General features: G+C 44.9%; 1 protein-coding gene across 1 annotated transcript in view; it reads left to right on the top strand.

Annotated features, from left to right (window-relative positions):
* The window catches only part of LOC133352492 (ephrin type-A receptor 4-like), a 152,847-nt gene that overhangs the window by 121,930 nt on the left and 11,353 nt on the right, over positions 1 to 19,564 (top strand). The window contains exons 13-15 of the mRNA XM_061568169.1: positions 1,184 to 1,396; positions 5,408 to 5,560; positions 15,701 to 15,894. Coding sequence (XP_061424153.1) covers positions 1,184 to 1,396; positions 5,408 to 5,560; positions 15,701 to 15,894 — 560 coding nt within the window. The remainder of the gene's footprint in view (positions 1 to 1,183; positions 1,397 to 5,407; positions 5,561 to 15,700; positions 15,895 to 19,564) is intronic.

Raw genomic sequence — 19,564 nt, 5'->3', positions numbered from 1 at the left:
ACCGCAAACGCACGCATTTTTATTCGTATTATTGTTATTTTATTCTCCTTCTATAATTTTGCAGAAACTGCCCCAGCCAAGGACAATATTAGAAAATGAGAAATGTGTCAGCTCAAGCGGACTGGATTTTTATAAGTGGCTGCAAGTTGTTACAAGTGGCAACCATTGCTCACCTTTGTCAATAACGTAGTGATAAAAAAAATTAGAATTGAGCCCTTGCTTTTTTGTGGACGGTTTTACCGATTGTGTTTTTTTTAATGCAATAGTGAAAAAGTACAACATTCCAGACACAGACAGGCCATATACAATAAGGTGGTGTAGAAAACATTTTTGTGCAATTCCCAATTTATGTTTTATACAATTTCCCACTCTTGCGTTAAATCCGTTGCTAAGCGTCCTCGATATTGTGATATTGAAGTAAATATGTCACAGCGGATAGGTCATAGACACTGATGCAAAAAAGTTATTTTTCAGCACATCAGTATGTTTACTTTTCATTATCAAGTCCCAGGTTTCCAATAATACTCCATCCCATGCTGTGTTCCACCTCTTGATCATTTTGATCCTGGTCCAATTTGAATAGCTGCCCAAGCTATACACATTCTGCTGTGTTTTACAGCTATTACCCCTCATATGGATATCTACAATTGTTTGTAGAATCTGCTGTACATGGCCTCAACCAGGCCGGCATGGCACGGGAGCGCAAGTTCGTGTTTCCACCGCAGAAGCCAGGTCGTCCTACTGATGCAACATGCACTGAACGAGTCAGGACGCAAATGCAGACGACGCCGTGACGCTGTGTCCTCGCGCCGTATTGACTTGACGTCACACGCAATGAATGTGTCATTGCCTTTTGTCTTTAGTTTGTTGTCCTTCCCCGACACCTCTGATAAGCACGGTTTGCTACGTACGGTGTGAAAGAAGTTCAACATATTTACATACATACGCCCAATTCCTGCAACTGCTTCGCCTGGAGTCAAATTCAAATGTCTTGCAAGGCCAACTCATCACGGTTTAGTTCTGGCTCAGCTTGGCAATGAGCGAGTAGAAAACGACGAACCTGCACCATGAGGCCTCCATATCAGCAGTCTGCTCAAATATGCCAGTTGAATAGGGGCATTTATATATTATTGTTTTTTAACCGTTCCTGACCATTTTTACTTTGGTTTAACCCGCCACGCAGAAGAACGACGGGCAGTTCACATCGATCCAGCTGGTGGGGATGCTGCGCGGCATCGCGGCCGGCATGAAGTACCTGTCCGACATGAACTACGTGCACCGCGACCTGGCCGCTCGCAACATCCTGGTCAACAGCAACCTGGTGTGCAAGGTGTCCGACTTCGGGCTGTCGCGGGTGCTGGAGGACGACCCCGAGGCCGCATACACCGCCAAGGTGGTGCGCGAAGCAAAGCCGGCAGGAAACACACGACACCGAGTCCCTGGGGTTGCCACCTGGCCCCGGGCGCGGCGACACGCGGGCTCGGCGGCAGCGCCTTTGCCGCTCGTTGCGTAGATGTGCGGTTCGGGCCCAGCGGCCGCCCCCTGGTTAATGCCGCGGCGTCTGCTTGGCGGCGGAAGTTGGAGATCCCGTGACCGAATTTGAAAAAGGGAAGGAAGTTATTGCGTGTGTGCCGGCGGCACGATCCGACTTTGTCACGTTTCTTTTTTATTACTCGTGTGAGCCAGTATGGTGAAAAGAAAAATCTTATAGCAACATTGTCCCTGACCGCAAAAATCCTGCAGACGATGCCTGCGAAACATTGCGCCTTCGTGACCGCCTTGCTATACGAATGGCATACATGCAAAGTGTCACACATTATTATTTGAACGTCCCTCTTATTGAGACAGATGTGCCTTGGGAAGATCTTTAATTCTTCCAGGCACATTAAAAAATCTCGGTTTTTGTCAATTGCGTAATCCCATGTTCTCGGATTTATTATGGACTTAATTTTCTCCATATATTTAAAAAAGAAAACGTCGGGGTTGGATTTTATAATCCAGTTTCAGGATGTCTTATTTTCCAGAGCATCCTATAACATGGAGAATATAGTCATACAGCACTGAAAATCCAGAACTCATCTACTTGTGGTTTTCTCCTCTTCCGATACTGAGATATTTTTCCCCATGATGTGTCCCGTTTATTTGAACCTCAGAGGTGGCAACCCTATGAGTAATGTTGGCCCAGTGCACGCACACACTCACAGTCTAAACTGGGTTTTTTGTTGAATGCAAAGCATGGAATGTGTTTATGTTGCGAATGTTTTAATAGGTTTTTTTTTTTGCATGATCAGCAGGCACTGAGAACTTTAAAGATTTTAAATGTGGAGCGCAAGCTCTGAAGTGTGTTTGTTTTAAGAGGAATTTTCAAAAGAAACTTTTGTCCATTTATTTCATTCCCAGGAGAATCAGCCTTTTAATGGTCAATTTATCATTCAGCAGTTGGTATAAACTACTCTACCAACTACAAGGAGAAAATGCGTTTTATGGGGAGAAAATATAGTTGAAATTGTATTGGTCTAATGTGGGTTATTTAACAAAAATTTGTGTGAGTGGAAAAACATGTTTTTTTACTTTATTCGTTTGATAATGGGTAGTAAAAAAACATACAATCAGTTTCAGTCCCTTCATCAATTCACTGCAGGATGAAGGCCTCTCTCTCCACGTTGTGTCAGTCACGGTGGCTGTCTGACCATACTTCACCACCGTTGTTCGATGCGGCTTGGTGAAGAGGTTGGTTGCACACAATCAGTTCAGAGATCACGATGCCGTTCGCTAAGGACGGGTCAGCCACGGCCTGACAATTGAACTCAGGTCACCTGGTGTATATACCGTAGTGTGCTGACCACATCGCCACCACTTCCCCAAGAATGCACGTGTGATACGCATAAGACGATCTTGTTCAACATGTTTTTCCTTTGAAGAGTTTTCATTCTACCCATAATAAAGTGTAGACTTTTTCGTTTGATCCCTGCAATTGTGGGATCACAAGGCCGCTCATTCAAAAGCGTTGGCTCAAAGCTCAGAGTCGAGAATGATAATTTCTGGACATTTTGATGGACCACAAAACGATTTTCATTTCTTTCAGTGATGTCATCAGGTGAGACCCTATCTGGCAGAGATTGTGATATTCCAGATTTTTTTAATAATTAAACTCATGCATCGGGCTTCTATAAAAAGGCATTTGTATGTACGTTTTAAGCAATGCAGTCCCACACACGTTTGTTAGAAAATGTGACGTTAAGTTTTGCTGTTAGGTGGGGAAACATTTTTATACAGTCATGATTCTCACTTTGCAATACGCTTAATGCGCGACTGGTCATATTTTATATGCATAGTGAGAGTTTTCAAGCTTTACCTGGACTTTTTTCTGACATCTGCAAACATAACATAGTCCATCTTCTTGGTTCTTTCGGTAAAGTTACCGAAAGAACCAAGAAGATGAATCCCTGCAGTCACGAAAGCTTTAAATCGAAATATAACATAGTCCGTTAAAAATGTAAGTTTTGCTGACTATCGCACGGGCAGATCGATGCGCTGTAACGTCACCTGCCATCCAATAGTGTTGAGTCCGCGTTCGTGCGTCGCGATGACGCACACCTACCTACCCCCCGCCCCCCTCCCCCACCCCTCCTCCACCCCCGCCTATGGATCTCACGCAAATACGAGGGTAGTGCTAGTTTAAGACGAAGGGGTGGGGGGGGACAAAGTAAGTTCCACTGATGGATGAAAACCCCTCCAAACACTGTGCTGTGGGTCGTTTGACCACACTTGTTGGAATGGAACGGTGCACTTAAGTTGCGTTCCTGGCCACGGTGCTGCAAAACGGCAGTCCGTCAAGTGGCAGGTGATGTCCGAGTTGACCTTTGTCACCCCCATCACCAACCCACGCCGACCAGCGTGGTGAAGTATAAGCAGCAGACAAGCCTCATGACCAACACAGTGTGGGGCAGGACTTCATCCAACGGTGGATTGAAAAATCGCTGAAAGTTATCACGTGACAAGACATTCTGTCATCAACATTTTTATTGGAAGACACTTAGGAGATGCAAAGCTTTCGTGACTGCAGGGATTCATCTTCTTGGTTCTTTCGGTAAAGTCACGTAGAAGGGAAGTAATAAAAGAAAAAAAAGAAAACATAATAAAATAATGTAATAAAATAATATAATAATATAATATTATTTTATTATGTTTTATTTTTATTATTGTATTATTTCCCTTCTACGTGACTTTACCGAAATAACCAAGAAGACACTTAGGAGAGTAAGATGAAACCCAAACACTTTGCCTAGTATCGATAAAGTTATACTAATCTGGTAACATACGCCTACTAGATTATAAGACGCACTTCCAACTTGTGTTTGCAAATAAGGGGGACATTTTCTTACAATCCATAGAGTACAGCGCATGCCGAAGAACAAGTGATACAACCCTTGGCAGTGGTGCACAAACACATATAACACCAAAAAACGATGGTCTTGAGCGATGGGACTTCTAAAAGGTAAAGTTTGACAACCAGTAGCAGTTGCTGATCAACTATAACCACGTTTCTTTTGCACATAACACTCAAGTACACACTAAACACACGGTTTACGTTGAAAATTAATTAAGTACTAAATGCCACATTGAACGCGTGGTAAAGTATAGGGAGCATGAAGCCCAATTCTGGCTTTAAACTTAGTTTGAGACGACAAAGTTTAATTCAACTGCACGGACAACTGAAGAGATTCCTACAGAGGCACTTTGCTTAATTTCCCATGGTAGAAGTGCCGCAACGGTCTGCAGCATGTGAAGAGTTCACTTGAAATGTCTTGATTACATTTTGAAACACGTTCCAATGAAATACCTGACATTTTTAACAGACGGGTGCTCCTGTTGATTTCACGTTTAAAGTGTAAAGGCCCCTGTCAATACATTGCTGATCTTTTCAACTTGGTGAATGACCAGCTCTGACGTTAGCTTTGACCAGGTATTGAACTGGTCACCGTTTAGAGCGCAATGCACTAACCTCTGCGCAAGTGGTAACACTTGTGCCTCAGCAAGAAGGACCTGAGTTCGATTCCTGACTCGAGTGCCTTTTCGATGTCGATTTTTTTTGTATTTTCTCCCACCTGTTCTGCACGGGTTTCCTCCGGAAACATTATCAGCAAATGACTCAATTTCCTTGACGCGGTGCAGCAAAAATCTCCCGCTACTGTGAAAACTTGGCGGTACCCTGCTGCTGAAAAAGATTCGTTAGACTCTCGTGAGGCTCTCCTGGGTAAACAAGTGTAATTAAAAACAATAGCAGTACAATAACAGGAAACGATACGCTCGGGGAGCAGATTTCCCAGGTCACGGTGCTGTCGTCGTCGACAAGGTTGATAAGGTTGTGTGAATGTCGCGTTCCGTTTTCTGCTGCTGCTGCTAGCAGGGAGGGAGGATCCCGGTGCGTTGGACGGCCCCGGAGGCGATCGCCTACCGCAAGTTCACGTCTGCGAGCGACGTGTGGAGCTACGGCATCGTCATGTGGGAGGTGATGTCCTACGGCGAGCGGCCCTACTGGGACATGAGCAACCAGGACGTGAGTTGGAGTTTTTATTTTAATTCTCCCCCCTCCCCCCCCCCCCTTACTTCCATCATCTCCTGGACTCGTGTCCGATCGAGGGATTTTTTTTTTAAACGCGCATCGGAACTCATCGAGTCCGCTTTGATGTTCAAAAGGACCGTTCGCCGAAACCCTTGAAACAAAAATCCGCGATGAAATGATGCGACGCGAAAGAAACATCTCCTCGGTGGTAAAAACGCGATTTGCGAATTTTCCGGGAATTTTAGGGCGTTGGAGCGGAGCGAGGGGGAGGGGGGCCACCGCGAATGTTTTAGTTGGGGACAGGAGGAGCGCGAAGGGGAGAGCTTCACTGTCGTGGAGAATATTCTTGGTTCTTTCGGTAAAGTCACGTAGAAGGGAAGTAATAAAATAATAAAAATAAAACATAATAAAATAATTCCCACGACGTTTCGGCCACAACGACAGACCTGGTTTTCACCTGAGGACAGCTGCTTGCGTTGTGGCCGAAACGTCGTGGGAATTATTTTATTATGTTTAATTTTTATTATTTTATTACTTCCCTTCTACGTGACTTTACCGAAAGAACCAAGAAGATGAATCCCTGCAGTCACGAAAGCTTTAAATCGAAATGTTTTCCTCGTGTTATTGTTCGTGGATCAAACGAGCCATTGGGCATGTGGCTAAAGGAAAAAAGAACTGGTTTGTGTGTGTGAAAGCAAATCCTGCCAGGCATACTGCACGTTGAATATAAAGTAGTATCTTTTGTTGGGAACGGATAAGTCGTTAAAGATCTCAGGAAGCTGTTTTGCGAGAGGAGGCCATTACGGCCGGTGGTTTCTTTACCAAATTATCCAGACCCACAATAATGGAACATTCCTTACTGCAGTTCCCATTACATTTCCCTTCCCGGGGTATAACGTTGGCACAATTACCCTCCTTGTATGCCCAACAGGTGATTAGCCCATTAGTGCGGTTTGATGGTAGAGAGAAGGCGAGTGAACGCATTTCTGACTCAAGTCCAGGTCAAGTATCCGCAGTATGCAGCGTACGCCGATAAATCCGTCGCAAGAAATAAAATAAAAACACACGGTGTCATTTAAATATGCGTTACATGGCGATTTGTACGACCGTTGTTTATCTCAGACTTGCATTTCGGTGAGCTCAGTACAAAAGTTGTATTATACGCAAGTTAACACCACATTTTTCACACACAAAGGGACCCATTCACGGGTGAATTCATACCAGATTACGCGTGTAATACATTTTAATTCTTCACAAGCGATGGAGCAAGATAATTCTCATCCATATTAAACGCCGTTGTAAAAAAACAGAATTGTTCCGCTGTTCAGTACAATAAAGGGAAAAAGATGAATTTGACTGTGCCAGGCGGACTGCCACAGCGAGTTGAATGCTCAGGCAAGTCTCGGCTCAGGGAAAACTACACACAGATGGGTCATGTCTAGAGTAATGTAATTAGTGCCCATAATTTTATCGGATTATGATTTTACACTGCTCCATTCTTTATGCGCTTTTTTTTTTCATCCGTCAGTCTAACTCCAAACTGGCTTGGAATTCAAGGGGGTTCAAGATGGATTCACAGCGATCAGTGTGTAAAAAAAAAACAGAGTCTTTGTTTAGCGCGCGTCCAACTCTGCCATGCCAAAGGGGGGGGGGGGGGAATCCAGGATATATAAAAAAAAAACATTAAAGAAAGTTCAGCACGAGCATATCCTGCGTGCATGCGTTCATGTCAACCACGGTCAACTGTGCCACGTTTTTCGAGGGTAGCCCCTGTGGCTATTAGGCCTGAAGTATTAATGAGCGTTTCTGTTACTGCTCATGAGGAGGAGCCACTTTGGGCTGCGTTGGGATGATTTAGTCGTGCAAAGGATCCCCCCGAGAGATGAACGCTGTCACTTTTTAAATGTCAGCACACCCGCGTTTTGAAATTAGCCTTTGTAAACAGTTAAATTGAGAAATCGACTTGTCAAACTGCGCATATTATCAGGCTTGTCCGTTCAGGAGGCTATACCCATTGTTAAATGTGGTCATCTCTCAGTTCACCATTGGGGATATATTTCGGCTCACAGCTCACCTGTGGCATTCCGCTACGGGTGGGCCGTTAGCCAATCCGCGATGTCTCTTGACGGAGTTCCCATCACAACCGCACACTTTGCCTTCACTTTAATTGGCAAAGGTGGCAGAGCGGTCATCGTACTGTGCTAACGAAAACGAGCCCTTCATCCACCAGTGGATAGACCATGGCTGACGATGATTGATTCCACATTGCAGATTTCCAATTCAGAATGTATTGCACGGCTTGTATTCACCTCCGATTAATTGGCTACGTACGGGTGCGAAAGAAGTTCAACATACATAATACATCGCACAGCAATCCGGGGGTGGAGAGATAGCACAACGATTTGCACACTGCGCTTTGCGCCTGCAACTTGAGTTCATTGCCTGAGAACTTGGGAAAATAAATGATGGGAGCGAATTCCGAAGGGAAACAGTGCAAGGGGGAAAACGCGGCAAGCAAAGTGCTGGGAGCTGTAGCGCGGTGGTGGAACACAGTTTGGATGAGACGAACCAGTGTCGGAATCTATGAGGGAAGTTCATGGAAATGGCAACCCTTGTAGATTTGAAGCTTTCGTGACTGCAAGGAATCATATTCTTGGGTTTTTTCGGTAAAGTCACGTAGGTAAAAAATAAAAATTGAAATAAAAAATCACGACGTTTCGGAGGCAACACAAGCCTCCGTCTTCAGGTGGAACCGTCCCAGCACGCTCGCTGTATTTACTTGATACATTTACTTGATACAGCGAGCGTGCTGTGACGGTTCCACCTGAAGACGGAGGCTTGTGTTGCCTCCGAAACGTCGTGATTTTTTATTTTTTACCTACGTGACTTTACCGAAAAAACCCAAGAAAAATGGTCAGCCTGATAGTAGTGATAGAAGAGTTATAAGGAGGCAACTGATTGGGGTGAATCGCTGAGTTCTGGATGATCAAAGAACCTGACCTCGTTGCGTAGAATTCTTTCAAGTGCAACGAGGCACTGTGTGGGCAGGGTTCCAACTTCCGCACAATTGTTTGCTTCGAACGTAGACGAGTGATACATTTGTTCACGGTTACGGAAAGCTCTGTGGAAGTAGTTGTCGGAGTGGTGGCACAGATGTTAGCGCACTGCTCTCTAAACCCGGCGACCTGAGTTCTCTACCTGGTCACAGACAACAAATGTCAGCGGCGAGTGACGTGTTAAGCGAACCGGTTCTCGGCGAACACTTAACCAATGCGCAGTGACCGTCGTGGTGAAGTATGGTCAAACAAACCCCCCCCCCAAAAAAAAAACATGACACCACATTCAGATGCCTTCAGTGAGTCGACAAAAGGGCTGATTGTGCTTTCAGTTAATGTAGTGATGAGAGATGTTGCCGACTTTGCTCGTACCCTCAATACAACTCATGTGGCGTTGACTCCGTGGGTGAAACCCAATGGTGCAAGGGGTAATATGCCTGCCAGCATTCATGCATAGGACTCCTGTGTGTGCCCAGTAAAGCTGCAGCGGATTGCCTTCAAAGGGCACATTAAAGACCTTGTGACATAATTCCCAAGAGAAGACCTCCTGTGTACTTGTGTCGTGGCTTAAATCCAAAGTTGGAATAACTCACGACTAAATCACATGTATTTATATGAAAAAAGGACCCTTCTTTGTTTAGCAACTGGGAAAGTTCACCGGTAGAACAACTGCGTGTGGTTTTTTTGAGGTCGTGAGTTCAACTTCCACCGATGGCCAACTCATCCCCATTATCCCATACAAAGGACAGTAGAACTATTGTTGCTGCGTAGCGATCAAAGCACGGTGGAGTGCTTTTCAAGCACCAAATTTGTCTCTGAAAAGCAGCAGAATGACAAGACGACAGTTTTGAATCGGTGCATGTATCCCACAGCGTCAACATCGATCAGAAACATGGAGAACGGCAAAGGTAACGGAAGAAAAGCGAATGATAGACATCGATTTAAGGACATAACTGGGCATGGGGGTAGGGCACATCACGAAAGGGATGTTGGCCTATGGACAAGCCTGGTGATGGAATGGCATCAATAACAAGAGAACATACCGGAGAGGAGTACTACTAATGAGTTGGGAGCAATGAGGTCAATGCAATGGTCAGAAGTGAGATGAAAACGTGGAATCTCAGGATCGCGAGGGGTGGCGTTGGCCATGGGGAAGCCTGCATCCAGCTGTGGATAGATAATGGATGAATAACAATGGATGTCATGACTTAAAGCTCTCGTGGCTGCAGGAATTCATATTCTTTGGGTCTTTCGGTAAAGTGACGTAGATAGGTTAAAAGAAATAACAAAAATAACAAAAACTACGAACGTCGTAGTTTTTTGTTATTTTCTTTGAACCTATCTACATGACTTTACCGAAAGACCCAAAGAATATAGTGGATGTCCTATGTGGAGGATGGCCTCTGTCAAATAAATCTAGAATTTCCATCACATTCAGAATCACTAATGTGTATCAGATAAGGCACCTCTGATCATTTGACCATGAAGACCCTAACTTTTTTCAACATCTCTGGTTATGCAAACCGCTCTACCAAAAGTAATGTTAGGTGACATTTGGCTCCAGCCGGGTTATAAATAAAAACTTCTCTGCTGGAGAACATCGCTTTGAGAATTCCACGTGTCATAAAATGCCATTACAGTGAATAGTGTTGTTTTGGTATTGTCGGTATCATGGACATTTGATAAGAGTCACTGAAAATATACTTGCCATTTCTCAACAAATCCTTTCTGGGTGGTGAAAGGAGTGCAGGAATGAAAATTATCCAGCACAGGCCCTGCCTCTCATGAACAGGCTCCCAAATACTATCCTCGTATCTCTTTTCTCCACTTCACAGCAGAGCCGTGCTAAGGCCATGCCGAAACAGCTTGGCCCGGCTAAGGAGGCAGCAGGTTGTTTTTTCCACTGCAGAAACCGAACCCTGCCGTTGACGTCACGTGCAATTAATGTGTTGATGAAACAGTGACCCTTTGTCCACTATTTGCAAAAAAAAAAATCACCAGGTAAGGCCCACTGAGCTATACAGCTCTTTTTTTAATATGCGACCTGGTCATCACAAATGATCGCTCAACGAAGTGGCTTATCATCTGGAAATGTGTTGCAGCCAAATAATCTAAATGCACGTTGATTCCAAATGTGGAGGGAAAAACCGGAGGATCCCAGAGATAAATCCATGCGGCCACGGGGAGAGAGAGACACGCAAAATCTAAATATACAGGCGTCAGGGTCAGGATGGAACCCACGACCTCCTGTATCCCCCGGCGAGGTAGTTAACATCTTAGAAACCAGACCACCCAGAGAAAGCCGACGTGTGTGAGCAGGTGAGAGATAATATTCCAACTGGCACCTTCTGTCTTGTGGTCACGATTTCAGTGGAATACGTAATCTCCAAGTTTGCTAGATGTACACGCGTAACCACCACACCCACTCATGATTACTCTCACTTGTGGTTTTGTCGCGGATTACTGTCTTATGCGGCTCGAGCATCGTTTGGTTTTTCATACATGTGATTGCAAATTAGTGTAATGCGTTTTTGGGAAAATCGTAATCTATTAATATTGTGTTACCTTGTTCGGGTCAGTGCGTATGTGTCCTAGAGTAAACACATTTCAATGCAATTGATTACATTGAAAACCGACACAGTGTAAGCAGACGAGGTACTGAATTCATGGGTCCAAACATTGCAGTCACCATAGTAACATTTAACGAGGGTAGAGGAAAAGGGTTGTTTGAGCAAGATTTTACACAATTGTACGCAAGATTGTGCACAAGATTGTACACAATTGTCTGTCAATATTTTGCACTTTTTAATGGTATTTAATTTACGGCCGAGTTTTTTTTTATTTAAACTTGACCTAATTTACCTTTGCTGAAGTTGAATGTAACATGAATACATTTATACTTAATTTAATTCTTATTATTACTGTTTTATGTACCCAAATCGGCCCGGAATACTGTTTTGACAAAGCGTTGTTCTAATTTGTGATTCTAATTTATTATTCCAGTGTATTACAAAGCTAAATGTGCGCCCCTGCAATGTCTTGCTCAACCAAATGCTGGCAGAAGGGCCTCGGACATATATATAGGTCTAGAGCCTACTGGACATCTGTGAAAAATAACTTCATAGCTCATTGGATTCCTCCAGAATAAATAAGTATTCTGATTCTGAGAGCCCCTATTGAAAAGGTATTTTGGCTTACCCTTCCACGCTATAGCCACACACTGACAGACTTTAGCTCACCACATATGACACACAAACTTTAGTGTACTTATTTATACCGGTGAATTGATAGAGGTGGGAGGAATTTAATAAATGTGCCCAGTGTTTCAACAGCCACGCCAGAAGAGTTTAACCAGAGCACTATGGATGTAAAGTCCACCGTGCTCACGTTTACACCATGACAGCACACACACACACATATATATAAAATTAGGGTGGGAGGAAATGTTCAAATATCATAAAAGTAGCACAAACTAAAAAAAAACAAATTCCTAAACCAAATCGAATGCATATCAATCTTTGATGACGCGTCTCAAGAGACTGTACTTTCATCCAAGTCCACGTGCATTTCTTTCTTATTTCACAAGACAAGGAGAAGAGTGGGAGAGACACATCCAGTGTAGTTTTTTGTACTTTTGACAAACTCCACTTTGGGTATCACATGTTGAATTTTAATATTTTATACGTCAGCATTTGATCTAAAGGCAGCTCAGGAAAAAAATAATTACATTGTCATCCCGTGTTTTAAAAGAGATGCGTGGCAAATGCCCAAGATTTTCTACAAAGCTTGGCGCTGCGAATAGAGTTGCAGTGCGCGGGTCGCTGTTAGTCATCACCACCTTCCGTTACTATGGATAGATGCTCCGATACAAGATGCGTTGATTTTCACGGTTGTCTCTTTTGGGTTGTACAGCGCACGTGGTCCGCCATCATCTCCAACATTTTACTGTCCGTCGTGAGGAGCTTTTTCGATGCAGCAGTCGAAATATGCTTTCTATAAAGTCACGTAGTAGGGAAATAATAAAATAATAAAAATAAAACATATTTCATTATGTTGTATTTTTATTATTTTATTATTTCCCTTCTACATATTTTATTGTTTTATTTTTATTATTTTATCATTTCCCTTCTACGTGACTTTACCGAAAGAACCAAGAAGATGAATCCCTGCAGTCACGAAAGCTTTAAATCGAAATATGCATTCTAAATAAGCACCTTGGTATATTTTTTCCTATTGATGCTGCGAGTTGTTTAAGGAGTTCGTGAATTAAAGAAAATCGGCGTAATTACATTCGGCCATATCGTCAGACCAGTGCCGACTGTTAATTGGCAGTGACATGTGTCACATCACAAGCTTATAATCCCTAAAATGTCAAGTGGTGAATGAAGGACGTGGCAGTGGGGATATCCTGCAGCTGAACTAATTATGAGCAAGGCAGGATACACACGTACATCCTGGCAACCAGTTAACAGGCTTCACATGCTTAAGTGTCACACTCATCCAAAAAGTATCTGAAAAAATTGAGCACAGTTAATGGAAATATAACGTCGTAATATTCGGATGGAGCACCGTTCAACATTATCCAAATATCAGCCTAAGTAGGCCTGGGTTTGAAGAGTAACAAAGACAAGTGGTCAAAAATGTTGCCCTCCCCAAATTGGTAGGACCGGTATCTGAAATTACGTTTTTTTTTTTTACCGAGTTAAATGTGATTTGATATTTTGAGTCAGCAACCTCCAAGACTTCCATGGGATTTTTTGCTTTGATTTCTTAGAAGCATATACTTGGACTCTCCATGTGTCGAATGTCAACTCTGATTTACATCACTCATTCAGTCACTCCGACCACCTATGTTAGATACACTGTATTCTCACACACATGAATATAAACTATTATCATTCTGTCATCATTACCCATGTCCCATTTGTCGCCGAACATTGGTTTTGCCAGGATGAACAGTTCCCTGTCTAACACTTAAGGCATTTGACGGCGAAAGTATCCAGGAAGGGGCATAGTCTTGTCATGCAATCATTTCTGGAGACTCTTAAATTCTGTCTGCAATACCAACCACACAATGGTCTACTTACGTCCACACAAATTATCACCGAGGACATTACCCGTCGAGTTCAGAGTGTCAACGAAGGACAGAGATCAGAGTCGGACTCACAAATGCTGCAACCAGAGACCATTTAGAAATAGGCAAGGACATCAGAAACAATTGGAGTTATGTTTTTGAAATAAGTGAAATCTACCAATTTTTGCAAGAGGTGTTTTTCGGTATGAAAATATAAAGGTGCTACTCTGCACTGTCTTGCTCACACAGCTGCTGGTGGAAGGGCCTCCCACGAGATGGAGAATCTTAGAGAGCCCCTCTAGAGGGTGTTTAAGCTTCATCTTCCATGCTAGCCAGGTGTCTTGGAATCCATCCGTGAAGCTCTGTACACCTTTCCATCATCACTCCGCGAAAATTGGCCATCTCCGCAAATTCCTTGGTCCTCTTGACCGAAACTTTCATTTGTCGCTTCCCTCCACCCTCTGCGGATACCCGAGATCCGTACTACACAGGCTGCAGTTGATCCAGAATGTTGCCTGCGCTCCTGGCTCATGCTCACGAGTGGAACGGACTGCATTGCCATCAGAGGTCGCAAACGGGTTTTGATCCCTTACCCGTACCCGTACCCGGCCGCACCAGGGACGCAAACGGCTACCCGTACCCGGCCGGGTACGGGTAGCCAGGTATCGGGTAGGGTACGGGTATCGGGTACCCGGTTGCGACCTCTGATTGCCGTCGTCCTGAGAGTTGAATCCCATTGGCGTCTCTCTATTCACCCTGTGCATCAGCGACACAATCTCCCTGGTTGTCCTTGAAGATGCACGCGTGGCCTCGTAACCCGAGCCTCTCCGACCTTAGTTCCCTGCAGCACTCCCCTCCTCAGCTCCGTCTGCTCTGACCACACAGCCCTCTCTCCACCTCACATCAATCTGTACACAACTTTGGTGGTCGCCGTTCCGCAGTGTTCACCTCGTGCTCACTGCTCCGCCCTCAGGATTATAATGTAAATAGTTTTCATTTTGTACACAGTGGTTAACTGTAAACTTCCCCCCCCCGCGCTTTATTACGTAAAACCCTACCTGATCGTGTATATTATGTTTGATTTTCACATCCGAGTGCATGTGTGTTACGTTTGCGCACCTATGTATTGTTACTTTATTTATTATGGCTGATGTGTTTCATTGGATAAGTAAACACCGTGTGCTATGCACTTATTCCATCCAGGCTGGTGGCTTAGTCGCTTGCCTCCGTTTCTTTCATTGCTTTATATATTTAAAAAAAAGTTTCTTTTTTTCTCCAACCTTCATCTTGCTGGGTTCACAAACTTCCAGCAGCAGCAGCCCTCCACCACTGGCGATCACCTTCATCGCGATATCCCATCTGCCGCTGATGTCTCTTTCATTCCTCTTTGCTCTCGTGCTGTCTCCTCTGCCACTTGATCAGTTCATCTCAGCTGTCCTCTGCCTCTGTTGCCTTCCACTACCATCACCCGTTGCTTTGGGTGGATTCCCATTTGGATCCATTATTCCGACAGAACGATGCCATAGCAGGCTGCGTTCCTCAAATGATTGTTCATTCCATCTTCCGGTCATCATCAGCAGCAGCAGTATTGGTTAATCCACTGCTGGATGAAGGCCTCCCCAAGCCACCACCATGTCCCATTATCCTGCGATTGAATAAGCAGTCTAGCACCTGTGCCCTGTCAAACACACTCCGTTCCTCGGCTGTCACTCCATTCGCAACGTTGACCATCATCCGTCATCCCTTCTCGTGGCGTGTCCTGCCCAAGCCCACATACTCTTGCGAACAGTTTGAAACGATGCCATTAACCCTACGTGCGTTCTGGCATGCACGTGCTCCACTTCCTGTCTCTCTCAGCGGTACCTCCAGGCGTCCTTCTTCTTCCTCACCGCGCGCTTTTCACGCGAACGTAAATCGACCTGACGCCTTGCAGAGAAGTTATCGAGGGGGGTTTTTAGCGACGACATTTCGAGCTGCTGACGATGTCCCCCGTGCGCCCCCCAGGTGATCAAGGCGATCGAGGAGGGCTACCGGCTGCCGGCGCCCATGGACTGCCCCCTGCCGCTCCACCAGCTCATGCTCGACTGCTGGCAGAAGGAGCGCTCCGACCGGCCCAAGTTCGGCCAGATCGTCAACGCTCTCGACAGGCTCATCCGCAGCCCCGGACTGCTCAACACGCTCGCCAACGGCACCTTAAGGTTCAAGTCCGACTCTTTCTGTGAATGATACAAATAAACCACACAGCCCTCCCCACCCACCCCCATTGCAGCAAAAGAATTGTATTTTTATTTTACCAGGCAAGGCCCACTGAGCAATATATTTATTTATTTTATGAGCGACCTGGCCACAAATGATAGCTCAACCAAGTGGCTTATTGTCCGGAAATGTATAGCAGCCGAATAAGCTCAACGCATGTTCATTCTAAATGTGGTGGGGGGGGGGGGACCAGAGGACCCACGCAACCACGGGGAGAGAACATGCAAATGCAAAATGGACAGCAGGTGTTAGGGTCGGGATCGGGATCGAACCCACGACCTCCTGTATACCAGGCGAAGTAGTTAACATCTCCTCGCCACCGTGGTGCCACTTGCATGGCAGGATGACGCGACAACTCAACATAATGTGGTGCGTGTGTGTCACGTGGTCCACCGCAATGCTCTCGGACTTGCCTCTGCCAGTCTCAAGAAACTGAAAATGTGACCTTATTATCAAGGTGTAGCTGAACTATTACGGCTGCGGAATGTCTCTACGTCTGAGAACAGCCAGCCAACATAATTACATGTCTTTATGTCTTGCTCCAACTGGCCAGGGAGTAATTAAGAAAAGCCCATTATTACTTTAACATTTCAAGGTATATTTATTGCACACAAATGCAAGTGTTCAGTGTTAGTTCTTGCGATATTGTCCCAGCTAGAGACAAAGTTGAATGCTTGTACTGTGTCCATTGTAATATTATTGTATTGGACGTTTCTAAAAGCCATTTCAAAAAGAGAAAATGTGTCAGTTTAATATCTTATTTAAAAAAAACGTGACCTCATTTTTCACGTGTGAAATGTGATATAATTTACAGCAATTAGTCATGATGAAAGGTAATCATTATACATACGTGCTACTTTAGAACAATAGCAAATTGTGCTCAGCATTTACTGATACCATACTTTCCAAAATAAAGCTTTTATTTGAAAGGTAGAAAAAATGAAACCTAACAGTTAATGTCTGCCTAGCTAACCAAGCTCGCAAATCAAACAATTTAGCTAAAAGGGTGAACCTTGAAGCGAAGTTCTTGTGCAAGAAAATTGTATTCTCCAAGAAAACTTCTAAACCATGCAATTATAATTATAATCAGGTTAATATCAGGCCAGACACTATTGTGACTCAAATGTAATCTTCGTCTGTAAAGGCTTGGCTGAGCAGGTAACGTTTTAAGCTCCAGTTTAAAGCTTTGCACGGTCAGGGAGTCCCTGACTGCGGTGCATCGCCACCGGTGTGCAGTGGAATGTCAGACTAGGTGTGTCGCCGCAGTTTTTTTTTTTGCGGAATTATATGACAGCAAAGAACCACGCTGTTCGCAATCTCTGACAGATGACGAACTTTCCTCCATGCGGTTCAGCGGCCCATCCAACAGCCAAACACTCCCAGCCCTTTCAGGTCCCTCGATCGCATGTTCCTACCGACCTACCCAGCCCCTCTCAGCTTCCTACCCACCCACCCAGCCCCTCTCAGCTCCCTCGATCGCACGTTCCTACCGACCGACCTACCCAGCCCTCTCAGCTTCCTACCCACCCACCCGGCCCTCTCAGCTTCCTACCCACCCACCCAGCCCCTCTCAGCTTCCTACCCACCTACCCGGCCCTCTCAGCTTCCTACCCACCCACCCGGCCCCTCTCAGCTCCATCGGTCACACGTTCCTACCCACCCACCCGGCCCTCTCAGCTTCCTACCCACCCAAACAGCCCCTCTCAGCTCCCTCGATCGCACATTCCTACCGACCGACCTACCCAGCCCTCTCAGCTTCCTACCCACCCACCCGGCCCTCTCAGCTTCCTACCCACCCACCCAGCCCCTCTCAGCTCCCTTGGTCACACGTTCCTACCCACCCACCCAGCCCTCTCAGCTTTCTACCCACCCACCCAGCCCCTCTCAGCTCCCTACCCACCCACCCGGCCCTCTCAGCTCCCTACCCACCCACCGGGCCCTCTCAGCTTCCTACCCACCCACCCGGCCCTCTCAGCTTCCTACCCACCCACCGGGCCCTCTCAGCTTCCTACCCACCCACCCCGGCCCTCTCAGCTTCCTACCCACCCACCGGGCCCTCTCAGCTTCCTAGATCGCACATTCGTCCCCACAAACTGGGACCCAAACTGATTGTTTTGGTTGAGTGTGCTGTTAAATGAAAACAGTTCAGATGCACTGCCTTACTTGATGAGGTGGGGAATTCAAAAGGTTTTGGGCCTTATAAGTAAAAGAATGGGCCCAAGATGTTTGTAATCGCACCTTGAGTCTGTCTAACAATCCCTCATCGGTGGATCAAAGAGGTCAGGATCATCTAACTATTAAAACGTCTAAAAAATAAATGTTAAATTGTGAGGATCAATATTCATGATTCAACTTAAAAGAGTTCTTTCATCCCATTTGAAATCTCAATTTTTACATATTTTGTCCACTCAATTAGCCAAAATGTCATTAGCATATTATTTGCTAATTATTTCCATGATACAATGATTCTTACACGCATGATTCATTGCAAGTACGGTGAAATAAGGATAGATTTTAAATCGGGGATTGATGATTTTACATTACGTCTGAATGCTTAATTCAAACTATCACTCTCAATATTTTAAAAGTATAAAGACCATAATTATCCCACGTGTTATAAATGGAATTCCCACACCGCCTCCATTCCAATTTCGAAAACACATTTAAATCGAGTATTGATCGGCTTGTAAAATGTACGATCAAATTCTGTGCAACAACTGTGTCCATCAGACCTCTGTATTGCCTCCTCCATTAGTCACAGACTAAAATGCCCCGGACTCAAACAAACCAATGGGCAGCCACTCATCTCCACTGGCTGGAGTCGGTCAGCGGCGTTCATTCCACATTCATATGGCAGGGGTCAGTTTATTTGTTTTTTACAAAGGAACAAATGCTATTGGCTTTCTGCAAACGGACTCACGGTTATCAACTTCTGGAGGAGTAATTACTCCAGCCGACCCCTGACCAGCATTTGAACTTTTAGCACCACATTCGGTCGATAATTAAAAGCCAATAATCATGGCTCGTGCAGCTGTGCAGGCTGCTGGATCAATGCGTTCATTGGCGCTTACGAATGTAGATGCTTTTGAGAATGATAATGGAAGGCAACCATTGTGCTCATTAGGTTTTGATTAAGGGTGGAGGTCAAGGCGCAGCCCTGCAATGACCAGCTCACGCCACTGCTGGCCAAAGGGCCTCCACCACTTAAGGTTCTTTTGGACTACAATTTCGTGATTTTTTTGTTTATTTTGAAACAAATTTTATACGTTTTACATATCTTTTTTCTCTCATCGAAGTATATATATATATTTGCACTTAGTTTTTTCAGCCTGTTAGCTTCGAAAGCGTTTATGTTTTCACATTTTTACGTATAATTATACAAAAAAAATTGACACTGGAATTATCGGACTGTTTCATTGAGCTCTCACCTGGGGTAGAACAAAACAGCCGGAGCAGAACGAGCAAAACAGCACCATCGGCTTCCAATCCCAGATAAAAGGTAAAGGCGCAGCTCTGCAAGTTCTCGCTCATGCCACCTGCTGGTGGAAGGTTTTCACGAGAGTGAGCTGAAGAGAGCCTTTCTCGAGCATAATTTAGCCTACCTCTTCCATG

This window comes from Lethenteron reissneri, chromosome 40 (genome assembly GCF_015708825.2).
Source record: "Lethenteron reissneri isolate LAM-NWPU_2019-01 chromosome 40, ASM1570882v1, whole genome shotgun sequence".
Classification (NCBI taxonomy): Eukaryota; Metazoa; Chordata; class Hyperoartia; order Petromyzontiformes; family Petromyzontidae; genus Lethenteron; species Lethenteron reissneri.
This window is presented reverse-complemented; position numbering and strand designations above follow the sequence as displayed.